This window comes from Vanellus vanellus, assembly GCF_965231255.1.
Source record: "Vanellus vanellus genome assembly, chromosome: 3".
NCBI lineage: Eukaryota > Metazoa > Chordata > Aves > Charadriiformes > Charadriidae > Vanellus > Vanellus vanellus.
The window spans coordinates 32,678,576-32,705,340 of record NC_138907.1 but is presented as its reverse complement, the minus strand read 5'-3'; the positions used below and the strand labels follow the sequence as shown (position 1 = coordinate 32,705,340).

Sequence of the window (26,765 nt, the reverse complement as noted above, 5' to 3'; positions counted from 1 at the left end):
AACTACCACAGGACCGATTACCTTTCCAAGTAATTAAACATTGTGAAAGGTTATTAACGCGCCGATAATAGACAGCTTTGCAAACTGCCAGCACAGCATGATCTGACAGGGGCCGGCACAATGGCAGGGAGCAGGACTCCTCCGCCTTCGGGGCTTTTGCAGCCCCAAGGGCTGGATGCGCCCGCAGGGACCAGCCTGCAGCCGGCCGGCCCAGGAGTTCGAGGGTCCCAAAACTTCCGCCTGTGCCCAAAAAGCCGCATGGTTCGCTTTCGCTGGCAGGGGGGCTATGAGATTGCAGCTGCCCGCACCGGATCGGCCCTCCCCGGCGCACCCCGGCCAGGGGCAAGGCGGCAGGTGTCCGCTGGCAGCCCAGGGCCTGTCCCCACTTGCAGCCCGATGCAGGTTAACGCGTATTATTTCTCTTTAAACCGACTCACGTTCGCAAATGGCATCTCTCATTGTGAACCCGCTGGCATTTTAATGCGTATCATTAAACCCGCCGTGGAAGCAGGCTTACTGAGGGGTGGGATGTGTTTGCCTGCGGCCATATGAGCATGGATGCGGCCAAAACTGAGCCTGCTGAGCGCTCCCGTTGCTGTCCCACGCCCCTTTGCCAGCTCCTGAGGGTGGCCCCGGTGTGTTTACCCAGGCTTCGCCCTCCCACTTCGGGAGCGCTCTTCCTACGCATCACATCCCTACCTAAACGGTTGCCTGCAGCCAGGGGCTGCCCTCGCTGATCCCAGCTCCGGGGGAGCTCCTGCATTTGCTTCATGGCCCCAGTGATCAAACCCTAGGACAACATCCTAGCCAGAGGACCGGTAAATGGGCAAACTCTTGTCCAGAGCCACTGCCTCCTGGTCCTTCCCTGAGAGCCCAGGTGGAAAAGCTCTGCTTTTTCCTCATCTTTCCATACACAGCAGCAAGAAGGCGGCGGCAAAGGGAAGAAAAGTGCAGGCTGTGGTGGAAAGGTTCAGTAACATCCTGACAAGAGCATCCTTCTAACCCTCCAAAAACTTGCCTAGCATTATAAACGCTTGGTACTTTTACCTGGACTCAATGTTTGTGTTGGCGTAGTATCATGCATTGCTTTGAAAGAACTTAAAGGGCTTTTGCATGTAGATTCTGTGTAGCTTCTAGGTCATCCTGCTGCTTTCAAAAACCTCATTTTATATTCCTGAGCAAACCAGGAGTTTATGATGGGAGGTGTTTGGACTGGGGCATTTAAGAAATACCACACAATAGCAGTCTCCACCTCACCTCCCAGAGCATTGGGCTGGTATTGCTGGTACTTAAGTGTCATCAGGATAAATACAGAACTAAACCAAATTGGGGTAGTTCACATATTCCTGCTGTCATTGTTTCGGGCTTTCCATGGGCTTGGGCAAAGCTCATGGTACTGCCTCATGCGTGGATCAGGCTCTCCGTAAGCACAAAAGGCTACAAGCAAGATCTTCAAAATGTGCTCCCATGAAACAAATGGCCTCGGTTATAGACTTCAGGCAGCCACTCTTCGCAGCTTAAGCAATGTTTCAGCTTTGTGGTGCCAACAACAAGATGTCTGGGGCAGTGAGAAGTTGAGTCCCAGCCAATCTGTCCTACATAACGGCTTATAACACTGCAGCCAGCAGGGAATCACCAGGCTCACTGAGACCCGTGTCTGTGGGTCTGCAGGGGATGGGGACCTCAGCCTGGTGGGAATGCCACCACGCTGCTTCCCAGAGCAAGGCCGCACAGGTCTGGGTTTGGTTTCATGTGCTGGCACAGCTCTCTGCCACCCTTTACTGCCGGATCACAGGGGCAGAGCCCATCCTGGATGGTGAGAGAGGAAAAGTCCTTTCTCAGATCCTCAGATGAATCCTTGGTCAATTTTTTTTCTCCTAATTGCCCAAATTCCCAGCAAGCATCAGGGCTCCTAACAGATGTTTCTTTACCAGTGATGCCAAAGGACAAAGTGGCCCGGGAAGATGGGAAGAGGCGCTCAATTACAAGGACACCCACCGGGATGGAGGCGAGCCAGGCCATGCAGGGACAGCAGCCAGCTCCCAGTGCCGCTGCCCAGCCTGCCAAGCCTCTCCCTCCCTCCAGGGCTTTCAGCAGTGCACAGGTCCCTACGGTAGGAGACAGAAAGGACACTTTACAGGTTTGGTCAACAAATGATTTTACCTTTGCGTCTCAGCTGTCTCTTCTGCTCGCTCCCCGAGCGAGCCGTGCTGAAATCCCACCACTGCCTCGAGCAGCGTCCGCAGGCGCTGTGCTAATCAATATTACTTGCCGGAGAAAGTAAGTCTCACTTATTGGCCACACATTCCCCTGAGTGCTCGTGTCAAACTCTTTCATGTCAGCTGAAGGGAGGCTTACCAGCAGAAAGGTCAAACTGCCTCAACTAGATCTGAGCTCAGCCATTAACTCGCGTGTGTTTATCTGCCTCCCGCTATCAGGAGGACTATCTGTGTGCGCTGCACGCCTCCCTCCTCCTCCTCGCTGCTGTGCTGCCGGGGAGTACTTTGGAGGGGCTGAATCACTCAGGCAGGAACAATGAGCTGTCTGATAAGCTCAGCTGGGTGATCCACATCCAAAACTCTGCGGTACAAGGATATGGGCTGGGCTGGTCCCCCTCCTGCCAGTCCAGGATGCAACGGCATCTCAGTGGCACGGCCATGGGCCTGATCCTGACTGCGCCTGAGCACGGGCACTTGGGGCAAGATGCTGTCCTCAGCCTCTGTTCAGCTGAGCCATAGGAGCGCTGACGGGGGTGGGTTTTACTGCTCCTGAGGTAGGTTTTCGGTCCTTTCCACCACTCTGACACGAGAAAATGTGGGGTTTGAGGCCCTGTTCACAAAATACAGCAAGAAAATATTGAAGTCCCTTACTGGCCTGGGCAATGGGGAAAGAGCCGGGTCCAAGTGCTGCAGGTCAGGGCTGCCACCCCTTAAAACACCTCCTGCTGCAGCGTCTGCTGGGGCTGCCCTGGCAGCGCTGCCTGAGATCTCACAGGGAAGCCCCTGGGGTGCAGCGCAGATGAGCCTCGGTGGGCCCTTTGGCTGCTGGGACAGGAGGTGGTGTCTCTGCAAGAGGCGGGAGCGGGGCAAGGCAGGCTCTTGTGTTGCTGAGACAGGTTTGGAGCTGGGCAAACAAACACAGGTATCAAGATAAGACCGTTCATCTCGTGCCAAGAGGTGTCTAGAGCTCGACTCGTGGGATCTCTGTTCCCATCTCTCACATCCAGCATACTCTGGGGCTAGGAGGGAGCTTGCTTGTCCCTAGGCTGGTATCTCCTGAAGCAGTTTTCTGCTTCCCTACACCAGCAAAATGCCGTAAACTGTGCGTCGTGGTCACTTTTAATAAGCCCTTGCTCCAAATCCACTTCTTGCACCTGCTGCTCAGTGGGTTGGGAGGATCTTTGCTCTGGAGCATTTTAAGAGGGCTGAGGCTGTTTCTGCTTTGAAGTAGCGTTTGGTTTTGCTGGTGTCTGGGATCTCTGCAGAGCTGACCCTGCGCGGACCCAGCAGGACCGCTGGCTACGGCACTGCACCACGGCTGTGCCACGAGCCTGACTGAGCAGTGCCAGAGGGGTTTGGTGCCGATGCTGCATCCCAGGCCCTCAGCATCACCCAACCCTGGTCCAAAAGAGGGAAGAGCATCACAGCATCTGGCTTTATCCTGGGCTTTTATTGGCATTGGGATTGGGAAAGAGTTAAACGATGTCACCTCATTACCAGGCTGTGGTAAGAGTGGCAGGATTAGTGTCATTACCCCAAACAGGACATATGGCAGTGCTCACCCCGCCAGGAACGTAGGGCCAAGCCATCTGCGCACCTGAGCACAGGGACGGTCTCACTGCAGTCACCTGAGATCAATTGAGGGGAGTGACTCCCTGCCCTAAAGATAGGTGTGCTGCTGGAGCGGGGCCCTGTGGCCACCGTGAAAACAATGGGGTTATCGGCAGGAGAGGGAGCTCGGTGGTCCGACGGTAAGTGGGTAGGAAAAGCGTTCTGCTTGGCCAGAGGTGTTTTGCCGAACCATGTCCAGAAACCCTTTGAAGCAGAAAACCTCTGTTCTCCTGTGGATACGCTGGAGTACTTAATAAATAACAGTAATTAAGTGTGAGGTGGTAGCTTAAGAGCTCGTTCCCAGAAGTTAACATCAAAACACTTGCTCTTAGCACTTAGGGAGACAATATGAAAGCAGACTTTGCGTACAGATGAAAGTATAGTTGTCAGGAAGGGCTGGAGAACCCTGGAAATGTGTACAGTGCTTCTTCAGAGAGCTCGAGGAAAAGGTCTCGGGAGGCAACAGAGTTGTCTCTTCTGTAATAAAAATCCTTTTTAATGAATGGATGAATGGTGACCAAGATAGCACCCATTTGGGGGAGCTGGGAATGAGTTTTAAAACAGGAGATGAGGAATCGAGTGGGGAGAAGAGGTGTGTGCCCTTTCCTGGGCTGTCCCACAGCTCCCCATGTCCCGTCGGTGCGGAGCAGCTACAGTCCTGGCACCCCTGGAGCTGCCCCCCACCCCGGAGGCTGCCCTGCCCCGCAGCGGGGACAGTCACAGCATGTCTTGGCTGTCCTTCACTGGTGGCAGCCCACGTTTAAGGTGAAGGGATTACTGCAGACTTCTTTGCAGGAGCTATCTAAAGGGTTGTACAAAAAAAGGGTGAGGAGAAAAAGGAATACGGTTGCGATTTTCCCCCTTGATGGCAAATCAATGCTTTTGCCCTTAGGCAGGTGGCACGGGGTGGCTGGTGAGGCTGGAGAAGGAGGTCCTAACTGCAGGCTCTGCCACATGCTTGCCAAGGGCCAAGTCTAAGCTGCTGCTGAGTGCCCTTATCCTCCGCTCCTGTAAAAACACGGTGAAAAGCATTCCCAGGTCTGGGTTTCAGTCTCCTAATTACTCCCGAAATCCAGAAGCACGAGGAGCCAAGGTCTCATTTGCCTTACAATGATCCTCTCCTGCCCTGGAACCTGGGCTGGTCTTAATTTGTCTACAGTTCAGGCAAGAATGGACTAGGCAGACGTACATGTTATCTCTTGTTTTTTTGGAAGCAGGGAGCCTATTGCACAATGAAGCTTGGTCTGGATGCGGATTAAAAATGCATGTGTCTGGGGCACCACGAGCCAGGCTAGTCTGAGTTACTTTGATCCCCAAAACCAAGAAAGTATTACGAAGGGCTGATAGGGAATGAGGAGGCTCCAATGGGGCTGATCATTTTTTCCCTCGTAGGACATACCAAGTCACTTCTCTGTGTGTGAGCCTGTCTTAGCCAGAGGGACTTTGAGCTCCCAGGCCAGAAGAAACTCCAGGGGAGTCAACACAAATACATGGTAAAACTTCAGCGTCGCATCCAGGGGCCACGGGTCAGGCGCTCACAGAGGGCAAGGTGGTGCCCATCCAGCTGTGGAAGAAGTTAACTGTCCGACAGGAGCTGAGGGTTTGGCCTCCCTCAGGTGCACTTTCAGCTTCCTACACTTCTTACAGGGCTTTTAACTTGAGGATTTACAAGTGTCAACTAATTGCATCCACATTAACTGCAGCCGAATATTAAAACAGCACTTGAATGTCATTTCAAACGAGCTGTTCCCAGACTAGGTCTCATGCAAATTTGGCAGGACGGGGTGTAGATGTACCAAAGTCACGGTGGAATAATGTTTGAAAACAATGCTCAAGATGTTGTTGGTACTTGAGCCAAAATGTGAGGAGAGCGGGTGTTCTAGGTTTAACAATTTGCTGAAGAAAAATTGTAGAAACAATTCTGAGAGAGGGGTGGGACAAGAAACCTCCTCTCTCTTCCTCTTGCAAAAATGCCTCAACACTGACGCCCCAGCAGCCCCCCTCTCCGTGCCCCCTCTTTCTGGCCATCTCTTTCTCCCTGGACCAAACACTTTCACATTCCTTGCTGCACAGTAGCGTGGTGTCAACAACCCCACCAGCCTGATTGATAACACGACCGAAGCTGGGGCTGGTGACCCCAAGTGACAGCAGTGGTTCTCGATGCCTTGAGGAGAGCTGGTGGCAGAGCCACGGGTGGTGACCACCCAAAACCCAACCCCTTTTGTTAAGCTTCTTTATTACAATGCGTGTTTTCCCCCCATCTCTCTTCATCTCTTAACGACTGCAGCCCGATTCCTCTCGCATCTTGAACTCATTCTCTTCCCAGAAGAAAGGAGCACGTGCAGATCATCTGCCTGACGCACGACCCCAGGGGAGAACGCGTCAGGGCCTCGCCGTGCCTGGCAAAGTACCTCTCCCCCTCCCCAGACCCCTCGCTCCTAATGCAATGCCAGTTGGAAACATTGGGGGGTCGTTTTTTTTACGTCCCTGTCCCCACCTCCCCCGAAGTCAGAAGTTCAGATGGAGAATTTCCATTGCCTGGAAAATGAAGCGTGGTGCTAAAAAAGAAACAAAACAGGTACCGAAGACTTATCACCGATGGGCTGCGCCTTTTCAGAGTTCCCCGAAGGCTGTGGGGATGGAGGTGTCCCAAGGAGGACAGCGGGAGTGGAGGAAAGCCCATTACGCTCAGATGAGCTCCTGCGGGAAAATACTTTGCCTATGAGACAGCTTAAATGGGATTTTACAGCTTGAACTTAGATGACTTCTCCTTCCCTACCAGCAAAAAGGACGTGCTCAGGGCTGGGTGAATCCTCCAGGGAGGGCAAAACCGAAACATTTTGGGTTTAAGAGCAACATTTTAATGATCTGTAAACCAGCATCTTCGCTGTGTTGGCTGCAGGTCAGCTGGGAGCGTGTCTTCTCTGCACGGGCGGCTCTGCTCTATCTGCCACCTTCCAGCCTGTGCCAGTCAGTGACCTGGCAGTGCCACGGCCACCTCGGGCGGGCTGCTACGGTGTCCCTGTCCCATGAGTTTACTACTGCAGGGCAGGCTAGGGCTGTTACCTGCCCTTCCTGTGACCTGGAGTGGCTCTACAGCCGGATACTAGGAGGGTGGAGGAGCCCATTGAAAAAATAAAAAGTATAAAAAAAATTAAATTAAAAGGTAAAGATAAGGAAAGAAAATTATAAAATAAGGGTAAATTAAAAAATGAAAGTGAATAAAACAAAAAAATATAAAAAAATAAAAGCAAAAGAAAAATAAATTTTAAAAAGTAAAAAGGCAAAATAAGAGAAAAATAAATAAAATAAAATTTAAATTTAAAAAGATAAAATAAAAATAAAATTAAAACTATAAAGGATAAAATTAAAATAAACCACTAAAATAAAATAAAAAATCAATAAAATGAAATAAAATCATAAAATAACAAAATAAATACATGAGCAAACAATCTAAATTATTAAAATAATTCAAATTAAAATAATTCAAATAAAAATAGGTTAACACTGCTATAAAAACTAGCCGAGCTTAACGGCGGGTTTCCTGCTGCCGTGACGAAGCGGACCGAGCCCTGGGGTGCTGCTGGTGCCACCCCCTCGCATGCAGGAGAGATGGACAGACAGACCGACAGACACCCCCCCGCGTACCAACCCCCCTCCGACCCACCGCGACGGCGATACCCTCTCCGTGGGACGCCATATGCGCCCCGCTTCACCCCCCCCACCCCCGCTGTGCGCTCTGCCCCTTTAAATCCCGGCGGCCGAGCCAGGGAATCCCTCTCGCAGCGCGTCATCCGCGGCAAGGAAACCCGCGCTGGCGTCGTGCGACGCAAATGACCATTTTTGGCAACGTGCGACAACGGACGGGACCAAGTGGGGCGGGGGGAGGCGGGGCCTGACGGGAACACGCCGCCGCGCCGCCCCCGCCGCTCCGCCTCCCCCCCCCCCCCGCCCGGACCCGCGCACCGCGCGGGTCCGGGCGGGGGGGGGGGGGGGGCGGAGCGGCGGGGGCGGCGGAGGCGGGCGCGGTCCCCCCTCTCCCGGTCCCGTCCCCCCCCCCCCCCCCCGCGGCGGCGGCAGGTGGGAGGCTCCGCTCCGGCAAGGTGGGGCCGGTGCGTCCGCGGGTTTGACGTGTGCGAGTGCACATGGTGCGGCGGGCGGGCGGGCGGATAATAAGCGAGTGAGAGGCCGCGGGGCGATGCCATTGCTCTGAGTCACCGCCGGTGCGCCGAGCTCCCGCTCGCCCTTTACCGGCCAAGCAAAGACCCGCGTTGAGTCACCCACCCACCCGTCCTTCCCCCGGCGCCGGGAAAAGGGGCGGCCGGTGGTGGTTGAGGTTGTCGGGGAGGGGGGGGGTGGGAACGCGGCGGGGAGGAGGAGGAGGAGGAGGAGAAGGAGGGGGGGGCGGAGGAGAACCGCTCCGCCTGCAGCCCCCGGGGCCGGGGCCGCTCCGCCGGCGGGGCGAGTCCGGTCGGGCAGCGCGGAGAGAGGACATCGGCACGCACGGCTCGGCTCCGCTCCGCTCCGCTCCCGCCGCCGAGACCTCCCGTCCCGTCCCGTCCCGTCCCGTCCCGTCGGCGCTTGGCTGCCGCCTGAGCCTCTTTTATTATTATTACTTTATTTTTATTTTTCCTCTCTTTTTGTTTTTTTTTTTTTTTTTTCCCCCCATTTTTACCTTTTTTCCCCTTCTCCAAAGCCTTTTTTTTTTTTCTTTTTTCTTTTTTTTCCGCGGCGAGCCTTGGGAGGCGAAAGGCGAGAGCCGAAGAGGTCGGGAGGGAGAAGGGGGCGGGGAGACGGCGAGGGAGCGGCGGGTGTCGGTGCGGGAAGGCGGGGACGCAGCTCCCCCGGCCCGACCTCGGACCATGTACCAGGACTACCCCGGGAACTTCGACACCTCCTCCAGAGGCAGCAGCGGCTCCCCGGGACATCCCGAGACCTACTCCAGCGGCGCAGCCCAGCAGGTAGGGCCAGCCGCTCTGCCCCCTCTCCCCTCGCCGTCCCTCCGGGGGTCGCTTGCCCAGCGCTCCCGGTACCGGGAGTTCACCGCCACGCCCGGCGGGGGAGCGGCGCTTCGTCGGCGGAGCGGCGCCTTCCGCGGGGGCGCAGGCGGTGCCGGGGCGCGGGGCTGCCCGTGGCCGCCGTCCCGTCGCTCCCGCCGCCGCTCTCCCTCCCGCCCTGCCCGCCCCGGAGCGAGTGCCGCGACCCTTCCCGGCGGGACGTTCCCCTCCGGTCGGGGCCAGACGGGGGTGCCCACCCGCGGCCGTGGGGGTGTCGTGGGAGGCAGCGGCCGGTCCCCCCTCCCCGAGCGGGGAGGTACGGTGAGGAAGCGGCCGGCGGACTGCCCGCCCGCCTCCGCCGCCCCGGCCGCAGGTAGAGGCGGGCCCGCGGGTGTCGGTGGGGAGAGACCCCGCCTGGTGGCCGGGGACCCGCCGCAGCGGCGGGACGGGGCCGGTTGGGAAAGCACAGGGCTCCTGCGGGCAGGTCCGCTCCGAGGCCGGTAAGGCGAATACGCGGGCGCATCCGACTCTTCCTCCTTCCTGCTTTTGTTCTCGTCGGGAGCTGCGCCGTCCCTCCGCCCGCCGCCCCTGCCCGGGCACTCGGGCACGGTCCGGGGCGCGCTGGCGGCGGGGCGGGCGTCTTCCCCGGGACTTCGGGAGGTGCCGCCTCGGCTACTTTCGAGGCGTCATTGCAGACTCCGTAAAACACGCGGGGAATGGCTTCAACTGGGCTGTAGTCTTTCCAAGCCTCTAAAGTGGTCTCCCCGCTTGTGTCTGTGTTCGTGCCCCCCGTCCCGTCCCCCCAAAAAAAATACTTTGGCTCCGTGGCGGTGACACTATTTTTGCCTCTCCCACCGGTGGGCGAAGACCCAAAGGCCGGCGGCATGCAGCTCCGCTCTGCCCCGCTGCCCGGCTGCTCCAGCGCTTTACCGGCAGGCTTACCGGTGACGGCCTTCCCCCCCCCCCCCCCCCCCCCGCCCCGAGCGGGAGTTTCCAGGGGAGCCGCCGAGCGCTCCCCGCGCCGGCCAGCCCCGCTCCCACCCCCCACCCCCCCCGCTGCCGCTGCCGGGCGGCACTCGAAGAATGGGAGATATTTCCTGTGGAACCGGCGTGAATTCACCGACCTAAAAGTCTAGTCGGGTGGTTTGAGTATATTTTTTTTTTTAAATTATTTATTTCTTTCCTTTTCGTTTTCCCAAGAAAACGTCTCGGACTGGCATATATGCCTACATCGACTAAATACACCACTTCTGGGGAAAGCATTACACAATCGGGCCAGTTATACAAACCTGGGTTATTTCATAACTTGTTTACATCAGCTGGCCCAGCCTCACTCTCTTCTTTTTTTTTTTTTTTTTTTTTTTTGGCTTTTTCAGAGTTGGTTTCTTCCCCGTTCCCCCCCCCCCCTTCCCCCCAATATTATTATTTCTTGCGTGTATTTCTTGTACGAGCGAACTGGCAGCGTGAGCACGTTGCTGTCTTCGCGTCGAGAAGTCATAGGATCATTTTATAAAAAAAAAAAAATAAAAAAAAAAATGGGGGGGGGGGGGGGGAAGTCCAGTCTTAAACTTTGCCAACCGTACCAGCCCGTGACATTCCTCACATTAAAGAAGTTTTACCAGAAATGACTCGCCGCCGCTCCCCGCCTGCTCCAAACGCATCTCGCTGGTGCCCTCTGCGGACCGAGCGAGGTTTCCAGGGATCGTAGCTCGGCTCCAGCTTCTTCCTTCTTTTACAGTAAATGCCAGGACAAGGTTGGGGAGCGGGAAGGGGGGCGCCCGGGAAGCTGCAAATCCTTCGCTCTCCCTTTCCTCCCCTGATCCAGCAGCTGCGCTTGGATTCAAGAACTTGCTGGAGGAGGTCGTGAAACTCCAGCGCCATTTAATATTTGAGCTATCGAGGTCTGACCCATAATTGGGTTTTCCCCTTTTTTATTTTCTGGGGCTACGCGTCTTCCCCAGGCAGCTGGCGTGCATGGCGTTTGGTAGGGGGGCCAGAGCCCAGTTTCTAGGGTTACTATCTGAAACGGGGCTTTGAGCAGGATGCCGGCTTAGCGAGAACATAAATGTTTTCTTTAAGAATCCAGGAGATTTCTCAAGGCCTTGCGCTTCGTCTTTCCCTTGATCCTTACAGATGTTGTAGATTAGGATCAAATGTAAGCGTTGCCTTTACCCTAGCAGTCAGGCTGTACTGCTGATGCCGGTCTACGGAGATCTGCAGAGTTTTATCGCTCCAGAAAATATGCATTGTAGAAGTTTTTTTCTTTAGCCTGTATTTTTTCCCAAAGTAAGAAAAGATGCATCAGTCACATGTTTAAGTGGAAACTGTGTGTCTGAGCCAAAACTTTGATGCTTTTTAATTATTTTTCCCATACAACGAAGCAGTGGAACATTTTTCTTTTAAGTTGCGTGTCATGCTATTTTCCTAATCACTGACTTGCCATGTGGTAAACATAGACTTTAATGGGAAGAGTTTGTGTACTCCTTCAGACTGGTCGACTTTCCCCTCAGATATCCCAACACTGTGTCCAGTTTTCCTTCGAGGAGGTGCTCAACATGGGAGAGCAATAAGGGGCCTTGTATTTATTGTAGGATATATCCTATACACCGTATATTTGATAACTGAGTAGTTGTTAAAGATCCTCTGGGTGTTTTTTTGGTGGTTTTGTTCTTGGGTTTGTTTTTTTCCGTGGCCGTTGCACTTATTTCTTGCCTGGTTTCTGGTGCTGCTCAGCGCTTGCCAGTTACACGTGTAAGTGAAGGTCAGAAGGGGAGCAGAGATGCAACGGGGTACGGTATAGAAACTCCTTGTTAAGATGGAGAAGGGAACCGCAGAGCCAAAATCTGTAATGTTCCTGTGCTGCCTGTGAGCCTAAGTTGTGACCTGCTAATGCAGCCTGTCCCAGCCCATGGTGGCTTCTCTTCAACCCTGTATTTTTAAGGCAGAGCAGAGACTGACCTCAGTTCTTGGCACTCCTAATAACAGGACTGTTTGCTGCTTAGTTGTTGTATTTCTTAATGATACCTTCATCTGTGTGTTGTTTTGGTCAGGAGGAGAGCGGTGGCTTCATGGTTGAGTGCGTGCCGCAAGTGTAGCCCTGCGATCTGGCCATCGCAACATCTTCTCTGTAGCACTGTGAATTCCTCGTAGATAAGGAGAACCGAGAGCTGGCAGAGAGTTGCCTCCAGGACCCTCTCCTGGGTCAGGAGAGGAGAGCTGTGGGTGTCCTGGGTGAGGAAATGGCAGGAGGGGGGCTGGAAAGAGGAGAAACAGGGAGGTGGGTGAGGGCAGGCGGTGCTGCCAGGGGGATCGAAGCTCTCTGAAGAAGGAGCAAAGTTGGGGCTAGTTTGGGGTAAGGTCTGGAGCTCCAAAGTGAGAAGGCTGGTGCCAAAAAGGACTGTGCAGGGCAGGTGGCAGGGAATTCCAGGGCCTGCCACTAAAACCAGTGGTGTCCCAGGGGTCAGAGCTAATGGCCACCGGTCAGTGGTGGGGGCCAGCAGCGTTTTGGCATGGCAAAGCTGATCCAGTGCAGTGTCCTAGCAGGGAAAGCAGGGTATGCGGGGAAAGCCTGACCAGTCAGGAAGCAATGCTTGTAAAATGCAGCAGTAGCCTGAGCACCCTGTTCCTGAAGACTCAGCCTGTCACATCAGCGTGTCCCTTAATTAGTTCTCTGGGAAAAATACTGCCTCTGGAAAATACAGAATACAGGTTTAGTGAATTTCTTAAGCTATTTTGAGGGATTAGAAAGAAAGCTGGTGACAGAGATGGAGCATGGCATAGGCAGGGGCTGCAGTCTGACTGATCTCTTCCCTCAGCAGCTCCACCATGCTTTGCTTGCAGACCCAGGGATGTGGCTGAACTGAGCAGCTCCCCTTGCTGGCCAGGAGACCTCCACCAGTGTTAGAGCAGGTCCCTAGGTTGAATACAAGAGTGACTGCAAGTGGAGTAGTCACTTTATCAATAACTCGGAGCGGGATCTTTGTGTCAGACACTTATATCCTATGTGACTGATTTGGTGATGGGTCTGACTCTCCTGACCTCTGGTGGGAATTTTTAGCAGGTTATTGGGTGTTGCAGGCTGCGCTGGCACTGCTGCAAAGGTTGTTTCCTCTGGAATGCAAACAGTGTCTTTGTATAGCAAAGCACCAGAAGATCTCAGTACGTTTTGTAGCCACAGCTTTCTAGTGTCCCTGCAAAGAAGACAAGAGTATTTCTTCTCTGCTTCTTGGGTACAGGAAGGATGGTGGCACAGGTAGGTAAAGGTCATGGTAGAAGCCACTTGTGGAGCTGGAAGCAGAACTTGCATCCCCTCAGCACCTGTGGTTTAACTAGTCTTGACCTTCCTCCTTTCTGCAAGGTTAAGATCCCTTTGTTGAGGTGTTATGGTTGTGGAGGCACCGAGGCATCTGTGCTCTTCTGTGCCATGTGGTCACAACATACACTGAGCAGAGTGAAGGGATTTGTGCATGTAAATTCCTCTGTAGTATTGACAGTTTGCAGCTCTGGCCCTCGGTAGTTAATTGGGACGGGTCACAAAGATGGCACGCATGGAAATGTGGGGTATGCTGAGGCTGTGCTGGACTTGAGCTCCAGGTGAATCTCTGAGGTTCTGGTGGGGCTTTTGCCAAGGTCTTGGTGCCAGTGTCATCCTGTCTGTGTAATTCCCCCACCCACTTAACTTGATTCACTCCTTCCTTCTCTTGTCCTTTCTTGCTAGATTTTGAGCTGTCCAAAGCTGTAAGTCGGTATTCAAACTGGATCTTCTGGTCTCCAGGCGTTGGCAGCTGGACTTCTTATGGCTAATACTGGCTGAAATGCTGTAGCTATCAGCATGTGAAATACTATTTGCAGTAGCCTTGGTTTAACAAAGCACTTAAGGTGCTTGACTAGGCACACCCTGAAAAGGAAATCTGTGTTGAAGTGCTGTCCCTTATCTGGGACGCTTACCTGAGCTGAGGTCAGGCTGATGCAAGGGCTCTCTCTTCTCTGGGAAGCTAGTTTGTTGACCTGAGAATGTGTGTTTTTTATGGGGTCTTACAAATCGGTGGTAGTGAGGGCTGCTGGTCCCATGAGCCCCATCCCTTGCGCAGTGATTGCTGGAGCAAGGCATGTCAGTCTGTAAAACCGAGTCTAACCATTGAAAGCCTCCTGAAGGAGCTCAGCGTAGACAAAAGCATTCTTTCTCCCCTGCTTCCCCCTCCGGGGACAAGCGATTGTTTTCCTTGCAGTTTAGTGCCAGCATATTATCCAGATGGATTTACCTCTGTCTGAAACAAGGTGTACATGTATTTTGGAGGAGATCATTACCTGCCTCGGTTTTACTGCTGCCTTGTTTTGTCTAGACAGTGCAGAGAGCTGCAGGGAACTTGTCCGTTCTGAATCCTAAGACCTATTTTATAGGCTGCTATTAAAATACATATCCTCGCACGTAACCATCCCGGGGCCGGGTTTCTTGCCCTGTGTGTGTGGCGAGCGCAGAACCACTGAACGAGAAGCAGGCTGCTGTTCTTGCTGTTCCAAACCCTATGTGGACCAAGCCCAAATTTCAGGGGAATCCTTTGGTAGAAGAAGGCTTCGCTCCGCTTGGTAGCGGCATTTCAGAACTGAAGTTTCTCTTCCTTTTCTTTGGACTGGCAGAGAAGTGTGTTTTTTTTTCTAGAAACTCCTTAATTCCCCTTTCGCTCCAGGCCGGAAGGAGCGGTGGGCACGGGTGGGAGGCTGGCGTAGGGCATGCTGGGGAGGTTTTGGGGGGGGATGAGGAAGGGGGCTGGGAGAGGGCCGGGCTGCTCTGGAGGGGAAGCGCCACAGCCCAGCACCTTCCTCGGGGTGGGGGCTGTGGTGGGCAGGGGCAGCCTGGGGTGCTGCAGAGGCACCAGCAGCCAGTGCCTTTGCTTCAGGTGCTGCTTTGATCCTCACTGGTGCCGCTCCTGAGGGTCTAGCTGGTTTCTGGGTAACCACTTATGTTCTGCTTTCATTGACGGTTTCTTCTCTCTCTCCCTTTTCTCCCCTGCCTTTTCTCCTAGAAATTTCGAGTAGATATGCCAGGATCAGGCAGTGCTTTTATTCCTACGATCAACGCCATCACAACCAGCCAAGACCTGCAGTGGATGGTCCAGCCCACCGTCATCACCTCCATGTCAAGCCCTTACTCTCGTTCGCACCCCTACAGCCATCCGCTGCCCCCGCTGTCTTCAGTGGCCGGACACACGGCCCTTCAGCGACCTGGTGTGATCAAAACCATCGGGACCACAGTGGGCCGGAGACGAAGAGATGAGCAGGTAACCGCGGCGGGGAGAGATTCCCTCCTGCCCTCTCTCGGGATCTCCCGGGCCCATGGGGGAGCACCGAGGTCTGTCCCCTGGGCTGTACGGGTGCTGGGTTTTCTCAGGGTGACGCAGGGTGTAAGCCGGAGGGTGATTTTATTGCTGCTTCCTCATCGTACGGTGAGACTTACCCAATCTCCATCAAACACTTCGCACCACTGGGCCGCATTGCGGCTCAGTTTCAAAAGCAGGTGAAACTCTGAAGTTGAGCCCTGGGTTTCGCTTTGAGTGTCTCTGCTGCTCCAGGCAGAAGGAAACCTCTGAGCAAGCAGAGGAGCGTTTACATAGGTCCTTTACAAATCTGACACCTAAGTTACATGGGTTGGTGTTTTATATCTGCTCTGTGGCAGCTAGCGCTGCTCCAGTCTCGCTTTTGGGTCATACCGCCAGTATCAGCCAGCATCGTGCAGGGGAGGAACAGCTTCTCTAGGGCACCTTGACTCTAGTAGTCGGAGCCTTCTGGATGTCGGGGGTCTAAATCCACCTTCCCACTACAAACATGCTATCGCTCTTTACAGTGGTGAGGTGGGGATCCCATAAGCAGAGATTTTTCTGCCCCCAACCCAGTGGCATTTTCATAGCTTGGAGGGAGGGGGTGGCTTGTACCCCTGCTTCCCTGTGCTCAGCCTCCTGATGGGAATATCAAGCCGGGACCCTAGATCCTGTGCCGGGGCAGGGTGGTGGACTAGATGCAGACATCTCGTCTTTTGGAAATCCTTTCAGCCCTGTCAGTCTCTTCTTAGTAAGAAACAGCCTTCTCCAGGGCTGCCTGGTGATTAGCTATCCACAGTTAATTTCTTTTAAGGAAAAAAAACAAACCCAAAACACCAAAACCCAAACTGAATAATCTAGATCTCCCCGAATTATTCTCAAGCAGCAATTGTGTGGGTCGCTGCAGAGCAGTATAACGAGACGCACTGCGCACCCTCAGTACACGAGCACATGCTATTGCATGAGGTCTGTTTCTAATAAGACTCACCAGCCCTACTTTTACTTCCACGTCATCTATTTTGATTCACAGTCTGATTATTTTATGTGGAGTCGCTGTCTGGTTTAGACCTAAGAGGCAGGGAAGGGGTTAAAGTCACTTGTCCAGAGTGAACCGCACCTTCTGTGCGCACCCAAGACCTGTTTTTGGGAGGAAGGATGGGGCAGCCGTGGTGGTTCAGGTATGCGCCAGCCCTTTCCACCAGCCGGAGGTACCTCCCGGTTCCCTTCGTGCAGGGCTGGTGTCCAAAGGCAGGGAAGCTCTCACGAGAACTGGGGGAATAATTAGCAACAACTAATTTGTTTGACAAATGCTGCCTCTGTGTTCACAAATTGGCCGTGAAGAGATCACCATATTCTCCGCTTTATTTGTTGTTCAGAGTTATTTGCTGAAGGATGCCTGCCAAGCAATTCCTGGCCTGTGGCTTGTTTGCAAGCCGTTCATTGTGGGTCATTCAAAGCCAAGTCCTTTTGATTAGACACGTGCTACGGCAGTACCCGGGCGCTTTACCGTGGCTCTTTGGCTCAGGTTTCCGCTGTTGGTGCTTTGAACACTGCATCGGAGTGCCTTTTTGGAAAACATTGTGTAACGCTTTATGAAAAGAGCCTGTTTTGATGAACGTTTCTGCCAGCGAACGCACGTATTGGGCTTGGACAAGCTACAGATAACACGTACAGCAGGGGCACGAAGTGTGCCAAATCCAACCGCTTTCAAACAAATCCAGCAACCGCTGACAGAATATTCCTTTTTAGACCTGGTATAACATTAAGCACGTCCAGATTAGGGGCTTCGGCCCTGTCTATGAGATTTTTGCAAAGCATAGCTTCCGAGACGGATAATTTAAAAATAACTGAAGGCCCTGGGAGGAGAAACTTTGGTCCCAACATATTTCAATGAGGTCTGTGCTTCTGAAGCATGAAAGGCCTCTTGAAAATTGTACGCAGAGGCCCCAAGTCAGCACAGAATCTGTGTGCACGCTTAACGCTTTGCTGTATTGCAGATACTTGTGTGCAAATACATTTTTACCCCACACACGTACGGGCTGGGGACTGAGCCCGCAGAGCTGTACTGGGGAGAGCGGTGCCTGCAGGGGTCCTTACTGGGAAGGGAATATGCCAAAGCCCCGCCGGCTGCTGCCCAGCAGGGTGGAGATACCCCCTCACCCCAAGATGGAGCGCTGTGATCTGCTGATGGAAAAAGCTTTCAAGTCCAAAGCCGGTGTCCTGCAGTCCTAGAAGTGCTTGTGCCGCTCGGTGTGCATCCGGGGGCTCGTGCTGCGTGCAGGTGAAATTGCAGGCACAGTCCGGATCCCGCAGGAGAGAAAAAAGAAAAAGAAAAAAGGCACAACCAAGGGAGGGGAATGCCCAGAGGCTGAAGTAAACTCCCCAATACTGTGAAGACTGAAATTAAGAAAATAAAGCAAACCAAAACAAAGCGGAATGAGGTTAGAGTAAAACTAACTCTAAAAAGAAAAGATAGTAAAAGGTTGAATGTCTCGTTTGCCATTTTGGCAGCCCCTGAAGATATTAAAACTGAAAGCTTTTATGAAAAGGTTTTTCTTTCCGTTCTCCGCTGGCACTATGTGAGATCTGACATGTGCTTTGCAGGGTGCTCGTTTCACTTTTGTTTGCAGTCACCGGGCCAAAGCCCCGCAGAGCCCACCAGCCTGGTGAGGCTGAAATGTGGGGCGCGGGGTCGGTCCGCAGCGCAGGAGGGATGCACGGCCGAGTGTGTGCCATGAATCCCCACAGCCATCTGTTTGCACCGGCTCCTGCACGCCGTGTGCCGCAGCGGTGAGCTGTACCGTCCCTGTTCATGCGCTGCTGTACCGGCTCCCCGGCCTTGGCAGTGGTGCAAGCCCATCTGCTGCTGCCGGGATTTGTAAAACCTCGTCTCAAACCCCAAAAGCTGGGCCTAACTTGACCAGATCTCGTGGGCTCCTGCTCACTTCCTCTGGTTTCACAAGAGTGTCGCTCAATGGGTTTCTATGGAATTGCTCCTGATTTACATCAGTGAGGATGTCAGCTGGCCTCAGGAAGCCCTTGATATCACTGGAGCTTTGCCTGCTGATGCAAGAAGCACAGTGTGTTATCTCGCTGAGTGCTCGAAAATCTGAGGTCAGATTTTTGGGTGGTATAAATCACTGTTGCTTCACGGTCTTCATGGGAGCTCTGCTGATTTCCCTGTCTCCCCCTCCACCCCATCTCCGACCTTCAAGCTAACAAGTATTTTTGTGTGGGAAGCAGCAGATATTTTCTTTCAAGAAAGAGGCACTTACAACATCGTGCTCTGGTTTTGCTTAATGTACCACCCAAGTTGTGAAACAATCAGAGCATCTTTTATCTGTTTGGCCTTGGTGCAGATTCACTGTCCTCTTACACAATCTTCCCCCCGTTCCCCGCTCCATCTTCTCCTCACCCTTCTGCTGAGACCCGGTGCAGGCAGAGATACTGTGCACTTTCATCTTCTGCTGACATCAGTGAAGAGGGGGAGTGCTCAGCATCCTGCTGGATCAGGCCTTTTTCCTTTGCGTTGCGGTTAAGTCTTCACAAACTTCAAGGAATGCCTTGCTCAGATCTGATTGTGGGTTTTCTTGGCACTTGCCCACAGCTGTCACCCGAGGAAGAAGAGAAGCGAAGGATCCGGAGAGAGAGGAACAAGCTGGCAGCTGCTAAGTGTCGTAACAGGCGTCGAGAGCTAACAGAGAAACTCCAGGCGGTACGTGCTCTGCATACATTTCTCCTTCCTTGTCGCCCACCCTTTGGACCGGCTCGCAGGGCATTGCTGTCCCTCCACTAGCACGTTTGAGGAAGGTGCTACGAAACGTATGCTGCCTTCCTCTTCCAGGGCTGTCTGGTGGTGTTGCTCGTACATCAACAGTGGTGAGGGCTTGGACTTGGAACTCAGGAGCTTATTTTTCCCTTGCTGGTGCCCAAAATGTCCTAGGAGCTTGCCTCCCAACTAACACCAGTCTTCCTACCGTTGCTCTCCCGCTGTAAGTGGAAATAAAGATGCCGTGTGCCTCAAAGGCAGGCTTTGGGGGCAAAAGCACTGAAGATGGTAGGATCATCCAAAAGCAGCAGAAAATGAGGCAGATATTGTGTGTAGCTATTAAAGCTACAATCTTTAGGCTAACCTTTCTTTGGTGGGGGTAACTGATTTCCTGCACAAAGTGCTGCAGAGACATGTGGTTTGGTACCACAGGGGAAATGACTAGATAAGCTGGAGAAGGTAGGGATGAGTGCAAGAACCGTGGGGTGGGTAAGGGACTGGCTGAAGAGGAGACAAGGGCGGGCGGTGTTGAAAGAGGCTGGAGGGAAGGCTCCAGCACTTCTGCTCAAGAACCAGCCTGGGGCTGGTTGTATTCTATGATCTCGTTAACAAGCGCCGCAGCAGCAGTGAAAATACATTGGTGAATCGTGCTGCCAACTCAAATTCAGGAGGTATTCTCAGTGTAGGGGAGGCAGGACATCCTATAGGAAGAATTTAAGGATTATCACGACTTAAGTAATAGAATTGAAAGGAGTACAAAGTGGGAAGTCATATCCTGAAGGACTACGGGTGCGTACTTCTGTGAAATGCTGAGCTCCTCAAATAGGAAGGTACTAATTGCTCACAGATTGACTATAAGCCGTCAGTGTGCTGTGACCATGGGAAAGGTAAATGTATTAATCCAAGGATGCATCAAGGGATGATCCAGTGGAGATGAAAGTGTTATTCCTTTGTGCAAGAGTCAGGCGAGTGTCAAACCTCATCTGGAATACACACTACAGGAGGAAAATGGAAACGGCTTAAAGATTGCTGTACACTATCTCTGTCTAAAAAGTGAAAAGAGCGTGACTTACCTGACACAAAAAATGATGAGAGGAGATCTGAGTCCTCTCTTCTAAGGTGTCTGTTATGTAGACAGCAAGGGAGAAGAGTTATTTAAGTCGCAGGCCATGACAGAGTGGTAGAAGCTGGCCATAAGAAAATTAAGGTGAACTCACAAGAAGACCATTCACCCTTAGATCGGTGAAGTTTAGAAATAGCCTACTAGTAGACCCATGAAAGACAAGATGCTCATCTGGCAATGACCTAGTGCCTGCTTGGCTCATGAAAAGTCTGGGGTGTATCTGCCCATGCCATATGGGAACTGGACCTGATGGCCATGTTCCAGGTGAGGAGGAGTGCCAGCGCCTCTGATACTTACTTATTCCCTTTTTATCTGCAGGAAACCGAAGTGCTGGAGGAGGAGAAGTCAGTGCTGCAAAAGGAGATTGCCGAGCTCCAGAAGGAGAAGGAGAAGCTGGAGTTTATGCTGGTGGCTCACAGCCCTGTGTGCAAAATCAGCCCTGAGGAACGTCGGAGCCCACCATCCAGCAGCCTCCAGAGCGTTCGGACTGGAGCGAGCGGAGCGGTGGTGGTGAAGCAGGAGCCTGTGGAGGAAGAGATCCCATCTTCTTCTTTGGTCCTTGACAAAGCCCAGAGATCTGTCATTAAGCCCATCAGCATTGCTGGAGGTTTTTATGGGGAGGAGGCACTCAACACTCCCATCGTGGTGACCTCAACACCAGCCATCACTCCTGGCTCTTCCAACTTGGTGTTCACCTACCCCAGTGTGTTGGATCAGGAGTCTCCTCTGTCCCCGTCTGAGTCTTGCTCCAAAGCTCACCGGAGAAGCAGCAGCAGCGGTGACCAGTCCTCGGATTCCTTGAACTCTCCCACCTTGCTGGCATTGTAATCTCCCTGCAGCCCCCCATTTTGCCAGTGTGTTACATCCCCCCCAGCACCATGGGGGGAGCCCCCCTTCATGGGATTAGAGACAGGCACGGGATCGTTCAAGCACAAGGGCAGCAAGAACAAGGATGGGGAAGTACTGCAGCTCCAGGAAGGAGGGTGAGGACCAACGCCAGCTCCCTGGAGGCAGGAAATGGCAAGGGTGGGACTGACGCACCAGGACTGTTTGGAGAGGGTGATGTCCCCTCTGTAGGGACTGCCTATGGAAACCTCTTCATAGCCGTAGTGGACATGGGGAGCACTCCTGGCCAGGACTGAAGGCGAGCTGCAGACAGTTGCTAGTCATCCCTTTCCTTTGTGAATTGATCTGATAGGTTGTGCTCTGTGCTTAGATCATTCTGGTTAGTTGATCTTACAACTTCTGTCTTTCCCTCTCTCTCTTTCTCTCTGCTTATCATTTCCAATGTTGTCGATCCCATGACATTTCATCCAGTTGCTCTGAACTCTAAAGGCTTGTTAGGATCTTTCCTGTTGGGACAGGCTGTGGGAAAAATGTAGGGTTGCCCAGGCAGGAGGGGGATGGCTGGAAGGTCTGGGGGAGGGAGAATGGAGAACCAAGAGAGGAGCCCAAGGGCTCAGTGACAAGGGCAGAGCTTGTAACACTGGCCTGAGGCACAGACACAGCAGAGACAGCAGGAGGCTCATGCAGAAGTGCTTTTTTTTTAAAAAAAATGTAGATATATTTATCCCCTTGGGCTCCTCAAAAAAACAAGTTAGCATCTCAGGGCCAAAGTAGCATCAGAAAAGCTGCTGGGCTGGCACTTAGCAGTGTCTTTGGCAGGGTTTTACCCCAGTTTGGTGGATATCAAATCTGCTGCTTGTTGTTTACTGTTCCTGGGCTGCCTGCCGTCTAGGGAGTATTGCATCTTCCTCCCCATCAGGGCTTCTGACTCAGAGGCTGATCTCTTCCTGTTAGCAAATCCTCCCCTCCCCTTGGCCATATTTGCAGAACATGCTCCTGAAAAAGAGGTGGCACCACGTGCCTATAAATCTAGGATGGAGACTGGCAGCAGATAAGAGGGTGAAACTAGCTAGCTGTCCCCTTGCTGACTTTTTCATTGCCAGGAAACAAAGCAGTGCGGGTATTGTTTGCTCAGAGATTCCCAATTTCCAAGGTTGGGGGGAAGGCAGTGGTCCAACCTCCAGCACAGCATAGGCCACAAGGCGCTCCTGACCAGGCAGGAATGGCGTGGTTGAAGGGATGACCTGTTTGAGCTAGAACACAGCTTCTGATAACCGTTGGTTATGAATGACAAATTGATAGCGGAGGAAGACTGATTATCATTATTTGCTCCTTGGTCTTTGGCCTCTGTTTTTTTTGCATTGTAATTGATCTGGTTTTGTTGGAGTTGATTGGCCTGAAGGCAAAAAACAAATCAGAGGGCTCTTGCTCTAGCCCTGGGTCCTGTCTTCTCCAACCTGTGGGCTTGGGTGCTACTACTAAGTGCTTACAGAGGGCACAAGCTCTCCAATGCTGATGTTCGCTGCTGAAAACAGTAATGTGTGTAATCTATTCCCGCTTGGAGCCAAGCTCAATTCCTGTTGATGTCAAGGCACTGACAAACCATGACCATGTGCACACTAGGATTGCCCAGCTTGCCAGCAAAGCTGCTTAGTGGATAGCTCTTTGGTCCTGCCTGTTGAAGCTGTGGTGGCAGCTATTTATTTTGGCATGAGATTTTCTTGTCCTTTTATATATATAAATATTTTTTTTTTTTTTTAATCAACTGAAACCAGGGTATTTCTTGGTCAGGCTGGACCTGGACAAATGCAATATGAGATTATAGGGCCAGTGCTGTGAGATACTAAACTGCTGCAGTCCCCACCAACTCCACTGGGAATTAATAGGGTTCGGTCTTGTGGAACTGGACCTTTACTCAGCAGGGCTGGCTTCCCTCAAACCCTGGCCACTGCCCATTCCTTGAATCATTTCAAAGGGACACTACTTTGGTTCTAAAGGTAGGCTTTGCTTTTTTATCATTACTATTATTTTTAAACCCAGGTGTTTACCAAACCTGCCAGAAATAGAAAGATATGAGCGATCGTTTTGCTTCATAGAGGTGATTGTGATTCAGGCTTTTTCTTTACTGCTTAAACACTTCCATCATTGTACTGGTGCTAGAGGTTTCAAATTGAGCTTACACAATAAGTAGAACTGATAAAGGAGTTCTCTTGTCCTTATGTGAACATCAAAACCTCCTTTTTAACAAAATAGACCTTAAACTTCCCGTAGTTAGCGCTGAGGATCCTGTTTTTATAGGGTTTTATGTAGATGGTATCACTTTAGGTTAAACTGCTGCTTCTCTAATTGTCTCCATTTTGCCAGATGCTTGTTTGGGCCAACCTGGATTGAGAATCTAAAACTGTTCCATAAAATGTCTCTGAATGTCATTTGCACCCACTTTTGGCCAGAATGCAACATTGACAAGTGGTGAATCCTAAAGTGATGCAGCTACTTTTGAGGCCAGCTGACTAGGTTCGCTGTCTCCTGGGAGATCAGGAGCATTCCTACTAGGGGTTTCAGGAACTCAGGTGCCTCCTCAAACCTGATTAAACCTAATTCCTGGTGGAACAACAAAACCCCACCTTTGCTTTTGCTCACTGAATCATTGCCAAAAGGAGCTGCAACTGGCCCTTGCCCACTGCCAGCTGCCTTGTCATTGACCTTCTCAGAGACAGGTCAGGACGCTCCCCTTTCCTGTCCTGTCATACTGCCTGGAAAAGAGGATTATTTTCTACTATCTGGAAAAAGCCCCGAATACCTTGTGCCTGACCATTTGTCCCTCAAACCTCTCAGAGGACGTTCGTGTTGTGCTTGCTGGTCTCCTGCCTTCTGTATTTTGTGCATCAGCCTTACCTTTGTTTAGCAGACAGGTACAGCTTGAGCTCTGCTGCTGTTTTGGTCTGGCCCCGCGTTCTTCTTTTCAGGTTTACTGCTGTGCTTTTTGGGAACTGACTGTCTTCCCCACCCCCAAAACAGTATTTTCCATGAGTACCTTCCCTGCCAATTTGTAAATGTACAGTGTCTCCATGTTCTGCATGTAATGGGGATGCAGGAGCTGTTATAAGTAGTGTCTGACCAAGAGTTGTTGAAGTCAATAGAAAAAGGCCCAGGGAATTTCAGCTGGTATTGGGTCAACCCCCTAGTGACCGGCCCAATGAAGCCTCTAATAACATCTTAAATTAATCAATGCCAAACTGGGAGGAGCAGTAGCAGCTGCACTGAAGGAAACATTCAGCCTCCAGGTGGTGTTTGCCATTCCAGTTTTGCTCTTGTTCCTCCTTCCACCTTCCCAGTTGTGGCGTTGCCTTCATCCATTCCTTTCTCATAGGTGTGGAGACTGGGTAAGTCTCAAACTGCTGGTGTTGTGATGGGATTTGGGACCAACATGCTGGGGACAGTAGCTCTCTGTTGTGTTTTTATAATTATTATTTAAATGATCTATTTAGTTCATCTGAACCTTTAATTTTGCTGCTTACTGTATGTAGGTTCCACCTGGCCTTCATCCTAAGTGAAAAGAAAAAACAAAATTAAAACAAACCGAAGACACCCCCCTCCTCCCTGGTATCTTATTATTTATTGGCAGGCAGCCGTCTTGTGCCTGCTCCAGCAGATCTGCCTGCCATTAATTTAACATCCTCCCAACTCACATTCCTGGTGTTTGGTTGTTGCTTCTTTTTTCTTTTTGTTGTTGGTTTGTTGGTGGGGTGGTGGTTTTTTTTTTTTTTTTTCATTCTAAAACAGACTTCTGAAATGTAAGAAATCTTATTATGACACTTACAAGTTCATTCTCATTAGGAAGGCCAAGTCAAACATTTTAAGAGGTGGGGGGAACAATCTACATTTTATTTCTTATTTATTTATCATGTTTACATCTTTTTTTTTTTTTCTGTTCAAGACTTGGATATAATAAAGAAAGCATTAAAAATACTCCACTCTTTTTCTTTTTTTAGGCTAATATTTTTTTTCCGATTCTTTAAATAAAAGATTCTGGGTTTTGTTGTTGTCTGTATAAAATGTAAAAAGAGATATGTTTCTAAAGATGCATTATCATTCCTCTGTGAACAGTAGGTGGAGTCGAGGACAAATCTCAGAATACAAGATAATAATAAAATCCCATCCTCTTTTACTTAATTGTTCCCCTGCTATCCTGTTATGATTAAAGGGTTATTCCACTTTCTTGTTTGTGGTTACTTGATATTAAAACCTTATTAAAATGTGTAGAAAATAGGTATCCAATTGTTTTTGCTCAGTGAGAGGATAAAATGTTGTATATATATTGATATACTGTGTAGTTCAAAGTAACATCAATAAGGGATAGTGCATCTTTATTAGAGCGATAAGTTACTAGTGTCACTAAAATCTACTTTAAGGTCCTCAGATACAGAGAGGGCCTGATTCTGATTCCACTCTCCTGGGAGCAAACTGAAAGCATCAGTAGCACTTTGCTGCTACAAAGCAGGTGTTGGAGGTGGAGTCAAGCCTCAGTGATTAAGAGGTGACCATGAGGATTATTGAAGGTTTGGGGGCACCATTATCTTTTTTTTTCCTCAAAAGTTTTAGATCATGTTTTTTCCTTTTTTCCTTTTTTTTTTTCTTTTCTTTTTTTTTTTTTTTTTCCTGTCTGTGGTGAAATAGTTTCTGCCAAGCAGGTTCTTAAAGGTGACTGCTGAATTGGGACCCTTCTTTGCTCATTGTGATCTTGATATCATTCTCGCAGTCCCGGAGAATCTTAGCTCTGAGGCATTCTCTCTGCTGTTGTCTCTCTTCTTGTTCTTGTTATTTTACTGTAATACAGGCCTACAGTATTTGCACTAAAACAAAAAGCTTGTTAGAGAAAGCTTGCTGCTATGAAAGAAAGAACATATTAAAATGGTTGTGCTTTTACAATTTTAACTGAGTAGCATTTTGTAGAATAAAATCAATTTAGACTGAAAAGAAAAAATGACTTTTCTTTTTTCCTCTGCACCTTGTCCCCCCCCGCCCCCCCTCCCTTTCTTTTCCTCCCATTACTTGGTGGTGTGATGTTCCCCCCATTTCTCCTTTGGTGCTCAGTTGTAATGATTGGCTGTATTGTTGACTATGCTGCTGAGAGTTATGACACTTGTAAATCTTGTTTTAATGACATTGTGGACACTCTTTTGTATAGCAAGAGCTAACTGGAGTTCTCTCTCTGTTAACTGAAGTCATTAAAAAGCTCCCTTTGCCATGAACAATTAAAAGCTCGCATGTTCCTTCACTATGAACAAATGGGTACAGCATTGCCAGGTGCCCGGCTGTAGCACATTTCAGGGCTTCTTTCATTAGAGCAGCTGCAATCCAGACAGCTGTTAGCTGCAACAATGGTAAATGGGGCAGAGGCTAGCAGAGCAGACCACCTGGGCTAAAAGGCAAATAATGCATTAATCCTTTCATCTTGGCTTCAAAAGGAAAGGGATAGAGCTAGAAAATGTATGCTGAGGTGACTTTTTTTTTTTTTTTTTTTTTTTTAAATCCACCTTCTCAGCCAGATGGACTGAAAGCTTTTGCTCTGAAAACATGGGGTGGAGAGCATGGTTGCTTCATTGGCAGGAAGAAGGAGATTAAGATGTGATCCCCTTGCTCACCTGGGAAAAGCTGCAGTCTCTCGAGTGGAAGGAACCCAGATACACCAGGCTAGGAGTGGAGGTTGTCATATTCCAGTTAAAAAAAAAAACAACAAAACAAAAACAGTGGTGGGGAGGAGATGTTAGGTGAGTCATGGCTAGCCAAGCTGGTGCCAGGCCAAGCTGCTCCTTACTCATGGGTTTCCTTAGGAGTAATGTCTGCTTTGGCTTCCTGCTGGTCCCTGTCCCTCTCTCTTCCACC

The 26,765-nt window shown here is 51.1% G+C and overlaps 1 protein-coding gene across 1 annotated transcript; it reads left to right on the top strand.

The window, feature by feature from the left end:
* Positions 1-8,252: 8,252 nt before the first annotated feature.
* On the top strand, positions 8,253-26,125 carry FOSL2 (FOS like 2, AP-1 transcription factor subunit). The gene is made up of 4 exons (XM_082480906.1): positions 8,253-8,791; positions 14,851-15,105; positions 18,749-18,856; positions 20,352-26,125. Exons 1-4 carry the CDS (start codon positions 8,693-8,695, stop codon positions 20,859-20,861), a joined length of 972 nt encoding a protein of 323 aa, XP_082337032.1. The 5' UTR covers positions 8,253-8,692; the 3' UTR covers positions 20,862-26,125.
* The last annotated feature ends 640 nt before the right edge of the window (positions 26,126-26,765 follow it).